The sequence below is a fragment of the Hydra vulgaris genome, chromosome 02 (genome assembly GCF_038396675.1).
Source record: "Hydra vulgaris chromosome 02, alternate assembly HydraT2T_AEP".
Taxonomy (NCBI): Eukaryota; Metazoa; Cnidaria; class Hydrozoa; order Anthoathecata; family Hydridae; genus Hydra; species Hydra vulgaris.
In genome coordinates, this window is record NC_088921.1 from 32,480,001 (window position 1) to 32,492,500 (window position 12,500).

At 26.4% G+C, this 12,500-nt stretch overlaps 1 protein-coding gene across 3 annotated transcripts in view; it reads right to left on the reverse strand.

Annotated features, from left to right (window-relative positions):
• The window catches only part of LOC100211798 (patatin-like phospholipase domain-containing protein 7), a 111,124-nt gene that overhangs the window by 26,507 nt on the left and 72,117 nt on the right, over positions 1-12,500 (reverse strand). For all 3 annotated transcript variants that reach the window (XM_065790630.1, XM_065790629.1, XM_065790632.1), the window contains exons 21-26: positions 12,073-12,122; positions 11,887-11,950; positions 10,585-10,675; positions 8,222-8,326; positions 8,051-8,114; positions 6,709-6,877 (exon numbers count right to left, since the gene is read on the reverse strand). In XM_065790630.1, coding sequence (XP_065646702.1) covers positions 6,709-6,877; positions 8,051-8,114; positions 8,222-8,326; positions 10,585-10,675; positions 11,887-11,950; positions 12,073-12,122 — 543 coding nt within the window. The remainder of the gene's footprint in view (positions 1-6,708; positions 6,878-8,050; positions 8,115-8,221; positions 8,327-10,584; positions 10,676-11,886; positions 11,951-12,072; positions 12,123-12,500) is intronic.

A 12,500-nucleotide genomic window follows, 5' to 3' on the forward strand; every position in this document is an offset into this window, starting at 1 on the left:
CTTTATTTTAGGAAATACTCCAGATTCTTTAAAAAAGCGGAATACCCAAGTTAAATGAAATAGAAATTTCATATCATCACACTATCCTGTTGTTTCAGTAACCACTTCCTTACCATTCTTGAAATTCTTACTGAGCTGTTTGTAGTTCTTTACAAGTTCCAGGATAAATAATTATTCGATATTGGGCAACATATTACTTCTTCCAAGTTCTTCATCCATTACTACACAAAGGACTCAAAAACATGATGTTGACAACCAATAAATTGTTGTACTTCCAGATACTTTTCAGTAAACATCTTTGTAACTGACTGACAATCCCATTTCTCCTTCCACTTCTCACATTCGTAATACCTAATAAAATCATCTTTACACTCTACCATAAATTGTATTCGTCAAGAATAGCTTTTATACCTATAACAACAGTATCAGCTTTTTCGCCTGGTAGATCTAGTGTTTGTAACATAACTTCTCTTTGTTTATTCTTCAACACTAACACTTTATATTTTTGGTGACTAATACATTTAGCATAAAAATGCAGTGACCAACTTTCGAAATGTAGTGTTTACATTTCTTCTTTAAGTTTAACAGCTTCTTTAATAGTTCTGAATATACCAGACTGTGAAGGTGTCTGAATGTCAATCCCATCTAGAGTTAACTATTGACAAACGGTTTCTGCTGTTTCATACTCTGCTAGTTAATAACTTTGAAGATGTTACTAATTTGGTTGCATTTTTGGTTTTGCTGTTGCTCTTGCTGATGTTTATGAACTGTTCTTCTGAATCTTCAGACTCTTGATATTCTGCCTCAGACTCAGATTCAGAAGTTGACATTGTTGCTATTGCTGTTACTGTTGTTGAAGTAGGCTTAAAGGAAATTTTTCTTTCTTTAGATGGATAGATTTTAAACTAGTTTAGATTTCAAACTAACAGCCTTCCCAGTTGTATACCCACCCTGTCCTTTGCTTTCAATCATAACATGATGCAATTTTTTGTCCTCACTGCAGAGCCATTCACCATCTTTTTTTGTGATGCCAAAAACTTAAAATAATCCAGTTTAGCTTGTACAATTTTAATTGACAAATGTAGAAAACTTAAATTCTTTTGCCATATACTTGTTACTTCTTTCTAAATTTGTTTTATGCACTCTTGTCTCCCTTTGATGGATTCTTCCAGGAACAGATAGCAACCAACAATTTGGATTTTGAGTGGTATCCTGCTATTATCTTCAAGTAATTGTTTTTCTAGTGGAACAGTTCTTCTTTTCTTATGTGACTCATAAATTTTAAGAGATTCTTCATTCAGGTTGTTTTATTTTTTTCAGTAGTGGAAGCCCTTTTTTTATAGGATATTATGATTGAAGATAATAATTGAATATATTTCTGAAAGGCAATAATAATAAATAAGTGTTATTGTACTTTTATATTATTTGGCTGCCATCGGGCAAATACAGATTCATATATAATTATTAGCGTCACTTAATCAGCTTATTTAGTCTAAATCTTGCTAATTTCCATAAACTTCTAGAAGACTCCAGAAAATTCTAAAAAGTTTCAGAGATTTCTAAAAATATTTAAAACAGTCCAGAAAGTTCTAGAAAGTTTCATAAGTTTCAAGAAAATTTTAGGCTTTAGAATTTTCTTAAACCTTTTATATACAAAGTCATAATACTACTGTCTTACTTACCATTTTAAAAATTTCATGTTATAGATGACCTTTTTTGAAAAGTATTCAGAATAAAACCTCTTTTCATTACTTTTGAGCAAAAGTTCATCAACTTATGACACAACATGATTTTGATAATGTAAAAGCTTTTCATATAATAATAAAAAAACTCTCATTGTTAAGTTCAAGGAAGACAAAAAGTTAGAAAAAAGGTTCAAAAATACTATTATGGGCACATAATATGGTTAAACATGGTTGTCAAATCTATCAGTGGATAGGCTGACTCTGCAACTAGAAATATATCAGTTATACGTAATTTTAAGTTATTAGTTTTACCAGTATATGTGGCTTGTTTATTGTATGATAAACATTCAAGGTAATAAATTACATTTTTATATATATATATATATATTAAGGTAGCATATTTTCTTTTTTCTTTTTATACTTTCCGAAAAATTATTATTATTTTTCTTACAATTTTATCTATTTTTTAATTTGTTTTATATTGCTGATATAATTAGTCATGCGGACACTCATTACATCAGTGGATTTATATAGACTTGCTAACTCATAGACCATTTTTTAATTATTTACTTAGGATGGGACTAGAGAATGAGTTATGGCACCCCTCTCTTCTGAGCAGTGAAATTTTAAATTTCCTCCTATTAAATAGTCTTAACATTCATTGCTGATTCTCATCTGCAATCTGTTTTTATTATCACATCTCCCAGATCTACTTAACTGACTGCTCCTTTGGTCACCTATATGCAACCATTTGTTGCATAAACAATTAAAAATATATTATTTGTGGCTGGTGAGCCCAAGTTCTTCCTGTGTACACCTTAATAAAAAACAAATATTAGCCAATTCTGCTAGATGGGTTACAGTGCTTAATATACTAATGACTATGCTGACACTCATGAACTAGTTCATTTGGAAGCTCCACAATGCACATTATTCCACACCAGTACTGGGTTCTAGCTCTTTTGGCTAAGAGTAAAGGCTTGTGACCTACAGTGACTAATGTGTTCATTTGATCAATTGAAGTCTATTCTGTAGGTTTTACGCCTGGCTCTTATGTGCTAGCCTATAAGCGCAAGAAGTGAGTGTGTTTAGCTTTCTATTCACCCAACTTGAAATAAACAAAAACATAAAAAGACCATACCAAACAACCTAACTGAACTTACAAATGCACCAAACCACCACACTTGTAAACATAAATAATCTCTAATATAAATAAATCAAAAACTTGTTCTTTGTTGCATATTATCTATGCATAGAGTGACTCAAGCCTTAGCTGTTTCTCCCTTTAAACCTGAGAATTTTCTTAACATCAATTTATAAGATATAAAATAAGTTTTTTGTTAAAAATGTGTTTGCATTGTCTTTTTCTTTATATTTTAAATTATTTTTTAATTCTTATATTTTAAATAGTTATTATAACAGAGTTAAAATATATATATATATGTGTGTGTAAATAACTTAATTGTAACTCAATTGGGTAAAGTTCAGACAATTACAGTAGCCATGTCATAATTTTAAGTTCTCCACAAGTTTCCTTTTTTGCAAATAGTTTCTAAAGTACTAGGATCATGTTTTGGGTCTATAACCTGCTGCATGGTAAACCCATGCCTACAGGTATACCTACATGGTACAGGTATGCTTACATGGTAAAGCATTTCTACATAATATCTTGTGATATCCATTTGATAAGAACGAATATCATAAAATATTATGTACAAATGTTATACCATTTAAGAAAAGAATGGATATCTTATCCATTATATCAAGTAGCTGTTTTTCACAAACTGATCACTCGCTTTGTTCCAAAACATTTTGTCTGTCTATTTTTGTCCAATTTTATGTGCTAGAGCCCATTTAAATCAATTTTTTTTTAATTATAGCTTTTGAAAGAGGTTTTTGAATAACAAATCTACCATTCAAGCAACATTGTACAGTCCTATCTGAAATAATTTTATTAGCATATTAGCAGCATTCAAGTTAGATGTTATTTCTTAGCTTGTTAACTGTCTATTTATGTATATGAGAGCATAATTGACTTGTCTTAAGTCTTTGATATTTTTTAGGGACAACCACTTTTTGTCATATCTTTATTTTTACCAATATTTATAAACCGACAAATAGTATCTATCACTGTTAATTGTTGATTTTAAAGAATGGTTGAATTTTACTTACAAATTTACTGTTCAAGTATGTTGAGGATTTTTATAATGCAAAATTAAAGAACATGTATATTTTGCATTATTAATTTAAAAAACATATTAGTACATTTTAGGACTTGCTGGGTGCATAATAAAATAATGGTGAATGAAAAAAAAAAAAAAAACAGAACTTCCTGCCAAAAATTTAAAGTTAGGTTTTTTGGTATCTATGGAAAGTTTATGATATGTAGATTATTAATGTAAATGAAAAACAACAGCATTTAAAGGTGGTTCTAAATGAGAAACAAAAACGAACAGATTATTCATTTTTTGATTGAGGGATGGCACTCAAAAAATGGATAATCTGTTTCTAGGCTTTTGGAGTCCACAAAAGCACTGTTCTCTGAGTTAAAAAAAGGTTTATTGAATGTGGAAATATTGAACAGAAAAAAGGAATTGGGAGGCCACGTTCAAAATGAACTCTTAAGATTGTAAAGACCGTCAAGTCCCAACTGACCAGGAACCCTGTATGATCAATGCGCCAGATGGCTAAGGACCTCAAAACGTCAGAAAGAACAATGAGAAACTTCAAAAAATCTGATATTGAGGCTAGAAAAACTTGATCATTATTGACTCAACCCTTGGAATTAGAGTCAGCATTCAGCAATGCCAACCTAACTGTTGACTTAAAAGTGTTTGACATTGTCAAATTACCAACCTCATTTTTCATATTGACAATCTCATTTTTCATACTGCCAATCTCATTTTCATATTGCCAATCTCATTTTTCCTCTCTATATGTTAATCCTCTGTACTTCTTTTATGACATCTTCTGCATGGGATAAACTTGAGTCAGATACTTGTGCAAAATCCTACTCAAACACTGAAATCTCAAGACATCCATTGTCTAGGTCTAGGGATTGTATTTCAAGCAAGAATTTCAGAAAATATTGAGAAAGAGGACCATTTTGAATAAAGTTACTTTAGACATAGTAGGAAACAATTTTTATTTTACAAACTTTTTTTGTAAAAGGATAATTTTTTTCATAATAAAAATATTATGCATATTATTACATATTATGCATATATACATACTATGTATTAAGGTGGGCACCAACTAAAAGCCAGGTTTTTTTAAGAAAAAGAAAAATAGTGAAAAACATTTTTTGTTGATAATATCTGCCTAAACTCAAACCCTAAGCCAAGGTTGGGCCTCAGCTGGGTACTGAGGCCCAATCTATGACTACTTCAGTATGAACTGTCTAACATTTCATGCAGATCTGAAGAATAAGATCTTAATAATTTTTAAAAATCTATTTACAAAGGGTGATGCATAAGCCCATTTATTTGCTTCGATCTGACATCTCTTTCAAGAGGATTTTTCATAACTTTTATAAGCATTTCAGGTCTTGGCACTGTAACTTATTCTTGGATATTGGCCTTGAGCTTTTGGATGGTTTTTGACATATTGGCATACACTTTAACCATTAGGTAGCCCCAAAGAAATTGAATACCATTTACAAAAACTTCGACTTGTTTGTCATTTTCAAAAAAATATGCATCTAAGTTGGTGTATATAAATAGATGTATATTTTATTATTTACTACAATATTTCTACCAATGTCATTTTAAATGCTTATCCACATTTCTGTTGTTGGCCACCAATATTAAAACTTTTTAAATCAGTGTAATGTTAATTTAACATTTAACTTGAAGTTATTTTTAAGATATATATATATATATATATATATATATATATATATATATATATTCTTGAATATAGACATCATGTATGAGAGTATGTAAATTATTATTTTATAAACATCAATTAATACGAGTTTCTCTCGATACTAAATTTATTTTTATTTTTATTAAAGAAATTTTCGCTGGATTGTTGTGACCAGCGTCTTCAGCTTTAAAGTTTTTTTTGTTTTTTTTTTTTGTTTTTTATTTTTAAAACAGCAGTTTTATTTTATGTCAATAGGATGGTTTCACCTTTTTCTGACGTAAGTGCGCCATAAATGGTGTCCAAAATTTTGTTGACACATAATGACCCTCATCTAAATTGATACCGTTTTGTTGAGGGGCACATTGGTGGTACTGTATTTCGAGTGCCTCACAAACTTTCCTATCAAACTTTTTAGCATCAACTTTTAGAGTTCTGCAACTGTCCCAGTTAATTTGTTGTGAACAATATCTCATGTGTGTAGCTAATGCAGATCGTTCTGTTTTATTTCCTATTTTACTGTTTTTGTGTTGCTGCATATATATATATATATATATATATATATATATATATATATATATATATATATATATATATATATATATATATATGTATATATATATATATATATATATATATATATATATATATATATATATATATATATTTAAACAACTTTAAAAAGTATTCTACACAATAGAGTGCTCAATGTTCTTAAAGGAACAGAGCAATTATATTAGTAGTAGAAAATCACTTAACAAAAATTTTTTCCATGTTAAATGTTAATGTTTTCACAGTGTTAAATGGAAAAAATTTTTGTTAAGTGATTTTCTACTACTAATATATATATATATATATATATATATATATATATATATATATATATATATATATATATATATATATATATATATATATATATATATATATATATACATATATATATATATATATATATATATATATATAAATATATATATATATATATATATATATATATATATGTATATGTATATATATGTATGTATGTATGTATGTATGTATGTATGTATGTATGTATGTATGTATGTATGTATGTATGTATGTATGTATGTATGTATGTATGTATGTATGTATGTATGTATGTATTTAAGTTAGTAGCAAATATGGTTAAAAAAACCTTTCCAACTTGAGGATCTTCATCAACTCTTCCAACAATCATTATTGCATCTGCCTGCCTGATACATCTTTTAGTCCATTCTGTCATTGTCATGTCTGCTTGATATACAACAATTCTATGGATATCTTCTTGATGTGAAAGCCAATTAGAAAGATTACATTCATGAATACTGAAAATATAAAACATTTATTCAAATTTTACTTAAATTACATTTAATCAATCATTTGAAGAATTCTAATTTTCATTTTTTTTAAATTGATATACTGATTGTTTACTTTTTATTCTTTATTCGGAAATGTTTCCAGAAAAACAATTATTCAAAGTCCAGGAGTCCCAGGAAATTTTTTCCAGGATCAATTAGTCATCTTTGAACTTTCTCACTAAAGTTAAAATTTTTTGTTTTTCAGACCATGTTGAACTTAATCACAGCACATTAGGAACATTAAGTCAATTTTAAAAAGCAAATCCTAAAACTTCAAAGATTTGGAGTTATTTTGATCTCAAAATAACTCCAAACCTTTGTTTAACTGAAAAAATCTACAATATTATTTAAAAAAAGAATTGATGAATAAAAAACAAAACAAATTTTATAGATTGTATTAACAATATTTAGTCATTATTACAGTAATTTATTAAAAAAAAGTTAAAAATATTATTCAGTGTCCTGATGAAGCTGATTTGGAAGAAAATGAAATTAGTGACCAAACTCTTGAACTTGTTTCTGAGTCTCATAAGGTTTTGGTTAAGGTTTGAAAAATAGTTGTAACTTTTAGATCTCTTTTAAAAAATGGATTCTTTAAAATGTTATTTTTTTTTGATTTATATATATTTTAAGATGATTAACAACTTTTAAAAACTGATACAGATATCCAATATTGCATATCATCTAAAGCAGTGATGATATAATAACTAATAAGCTTTTTCTTATAATTGAAAAATTTATTAAAAAGAGGAGATATCAATAAACTTAACAATAATAACAGCAATTTAGATCAACTGTCTGAATGAATTGCAGATTAGAAAAAATTAATTGCAAAGAATTTGCAATCCCTATTCTCTTTTTTACTTTTGTTTACTATTTGTTCTCTATTTTATTTTACCAGACTTTATTAAAACTAATAAAACTGAAAAACTTCATGGAAATGATTACTATAACCTCCCCAATCCTCTAAGAGACCCACTCTTTCTAAAAAAGAATCAACATCTTTGCTAAAACTTCTCGGCTCTAATACATTTTTTTTCTCTAGTTAAAAAACAAAACTTTCCTATGAATTCTCCCTATCTATGAAATATTATTTCTTTAAAAATATGTGCAAGCACTTTAAGAAATTAAAAATCTTACTTTTCTAAAACAGCATTGCCCAATCTTTGTTTGATAACATCACTTGTCAAAACAAGAGTAGAACCTAATTTTTATATGTTGAATACATTATATATGATTAAAGCTTTGAGACTTATATGCTTATAAATATAAACATTTACATTAAATAATTTTCTTGTATAAAATTCTTACCAATATCACTTATAGCTAAACCCAACTCAAATGTAAAATTGTGCAGAGGGACTGAGTTTGATGCAGGAATAACTGCTAATGTTCCTAAATTCTTGGCCACTCTTTCTAAATAAATAGCCTGAGTAATATAACAAACTGACATTAAAAAATGCGCTAAAAAATTAAAAAAGTTAATAATAAAAAGATAAAAAAACAAAAACAAATAGGCACTTTAAGAATTTGTCTGGCATAAATGTTTTTTTTAAGTAAAACGCTTGTCTCTATTAAAAGAAAGTCACTTTTCACGGTTTTATTGAATGTGATATTGTTGAATGGTAAGTTCACCATAACTTCAACTTAAATTGGCTCTTACTTAATAAAATATAAGACTTTTTTTGTGCTCTGTAGTTTAAGCTTCTGAATCCTGCATGATGGGTGTTGTCAGTCATTTTAAATGTTTTAGAATAATTATGACAAAATTCTATAAAACTTTGAAACTTCTTGTTATTTTTCTGTTACTAATAAAAGAACCACCCTTGATACCTATTATTGCCACTTTGTCGCCTTGCTTACTATGCTACTATGCTACCACTCTTTTCTGTGTATCTTAACTTTGAGATCTTATTAAAATATTCAATATAGCTTTAAATGTGACTAAACTGGAAATCATAAACAACTTTATCAAAACTTTAAAGAAAATTGTCAAACTAAGATATAAACTAATAAAATAATTATTAATTTGGTTGAGACAACAGTTGGGTTGAGAAGAAAGTTAAAAACCAATTAAAAAGTTTAAGGGCCTATTTTATTTTAAACTTTTTTTTTTCAGTATGTGTTTTGTATTTCTTTGATAAGACTGAATTTCAAAAAAAGGTAACAAATTGAACTTGTCAGTGACGCGTTACTTTTAGGAGTAAATAAACTATAATTTTCTCTACCATTAACTTTGTATTACTATTGTAGAATATTACTATTGTAGAAAAAATATTTAAAAACTTATAATTAAAATCTAAAAGAATATTTGTAGGAATGCTATTAGATCTAAAAATAATTTGCCTAATAATTGCTTAGCATTTTTTTTCTTTCTTGAATTTTGAACGGTTTTATAAACTTTTTTGTTTGAATTTTATTTTAGTCTAACTAAATTATATTATGTATTGGTGTAGTGGTGGTGTAATGGTGGAGTAGTGGTGGTGTAGTAGTGTTTTTTGCTTTCGTGTAAAGCATGATAACTGACAAGAAAGGATCTATTTATGCTAAGTCCATGCAAAAGTTGTTGAGAAAAGATAACAAAAAATCTAAGATGAAGCTTTTCCTAAAAGAGACCATTCAGACCAAAAGAGACCATTTGGAAATGTTCAAAGAAACTGTTGAGTTTGAGTTAACAAGCAGTCTGGGGACTAGGGGGACTGCTGGACCCAGCTTAGCCTATTCTGATATTGAAAGGTTACACAAAATGAAAATGTCTTTATTCATCATTCTCAAGAAACAAACTGTTGAGTGTGAGGAATAACGTTAGTAATACTAAGGTGAATTTATTTGTACATATGATGATTTTTGTTTGCAAAGGAGATCAAAAGATAAACCTAAGTTCCAGTTCAGCCCATCAATATTGAGCATCAGTATTACCCTATATCAATCCTTTACCCTATATACAATCCTTTCCAAGTTCAACACAAAAGCTGATCTGAAACATGGAAAGGCTGACTTTGCTGCAACAAAAAATTTACTAATAGATTAGAAATGCAACAAAAACATCATAGGCATGGTCTTTCACATGCATTCTGAAATACAGTTCAATTGTTTATAACAAAATACAACAATTGTTTAATACATTTTGTGATATATTAATAGTTTATTAAATTTTTAATAATCAAACAATTTTTGCACAAACTCTAGGATTACAAATAATGGGGAGGCTTTAAGTAATGCAATAATTAAAAATGCTGACAATGTTTGATTTAATAGTGCAGGTTCAATTGTTGAAAAACCATAAAATATATATATTTTATGGATTTTTTTAAATATATATATATATATATATATATATATATTTATATATATATATATATATATAAATATATATATATATGTGTGCGTGTGTATATATATATATATATATATATATATATATATATATATATATACACACACACACATATATATATATATATATACATATATATATATATATATATATATATATATATATATATATATATATACATATTTATATATATGTATATATGTATATATATATATATATATATATATATATATATATATATATATATATATATATATTAAAAAGTTACGCTGAATAAACTAAAGTTTATACATTTTTCATAAATGACAAACTACCTTAAAAAAAAAAAATATCTAACCTAATTTTGAGTCTGCTACATTTAATCGTGAACCCCTCTTCATTTTTGTAATCAATCGTTCACCTAATAGTTGTATTAGACGAGAAACAACCTGAATTTGCAATAATATGAATTTATAATAATAGTAAAATTTACAATTAGTTGTGTAAGAGTTACTTATTTAAATTTATTTATTTAATTAAATAAATTGAGTTATTTAATTAAATAAACTTCATAACAAAAAATTAGATTTGGAAAATTCAAACTAAATTTGATGAAAGTAAAAAATAGTATTTAATAAAACCTGATTAAAAATTGTCCATATATACAATGTTAAAATTATTTTAAAAATAGAAGTCAGTAATCACTTATAGAGAATGAAACAGAAAAAAATTAAACCGAAAGAAACCCAAATTTCGGGTGCTCAAATTTAGTGCAAAACCAAAACAAATATTTTCCTGAAACTGATACCAACATTTCGGCTAGTCAAAATTTATTTTATTAGAAAAATTTATTTAAAAATGCAATTTTACATTTTGTTTTTTTATACTCGTATTATGTTAAAATTAATTATAAGTGTATCCCAAATTGAAATTTAATACATAAGTCGGCGATATAAGTTATAAGCGAAATTTAACAACTGGCAGATTTTCTCCACAAAACAAGATTTTTCAAGGCGTTTTTTAAAAATTCTCAATATTTTTGTGAAAATTCTCTAAATATTTTGTGAAAATTCTAAAAAATTTTCTAAATTAGATAAATACCGGTTTTTGGTATGTTTTTCAATGGAAATTTCAAATTTTACCAAGTTTATAAAAAGTACCGAAATTGAAATTTTAGTATTGGTTCAAATTGAAACTTCGGCTGAAACCAATACCGAAACAGGTTTCGGTCGATCACTAATCACTTACATAAAAATAGAAGTAGGTTATCACTAACAATTTTGTGTGGCAAACTTGATTTAAGTTACTTTAATTTTTGTTTAATAAAAAGCTCTTCATAGAATCTTTTTTTTATTTGATAGAAATTAAATTTAGCGTTGCATAATAATAGACAATTGCATAATAATTGCATAATAATGTTTTATCAAAAAACTGTAATTTCAATCATTTTTAATAAATTGTTCAAAAATAAACCATTTATTAAAAATAATTTCTTATACTCATCAAACAAAAGGGAAAAGTGGAGATATAATAACAAAAACTTTAACTTGGCAGGAAGTAAGAATCAGTAAAAACATTGAGCAAAACATGATAAAATCTAGTTTGCATGATTCTGTAGGCAATTATAAATAAATTCATAAAATGAGAAAACTTCAGTTACTTGTGGATAACATATTTTTATTGTGCTCAATAACCCTTCTGGAATTTGTGCCAACTCAGTGTCTCTATAAAATAAACAAAAATTTATCAACATAAAGTGCTATTGATCTCATCTTGATTTTAATTTATGGTTTCTTTTTTAATATGAATTTAAATACAAGACCTTAGCTAGAAAAAAAGGAAATACCTAATAGCATGCACTGACTCTGTTCTCTCTGTATGTGTAAGTGCCTCAACCTATACCAAAATAATTTAATGACAAAATAAATACAATATGTTAGAAAAACTCACAGATATATATATATATATATGTGTGTGTGTATATATATAAATATACATATATATATATATATATATACACGTATAAATATATATATATATATACACGTATAAATATATATATATATATATATACATGTATAAATATATATATATATATATATATATATATATATATATATATATATATATATAAATATAATATATATATATATATATATATATATATATATATATATATATATATATATATATATATATATATATATATATATATATATATGTATATATATATATATATATATATATGTATACATATGTGGCAGCATTATTATG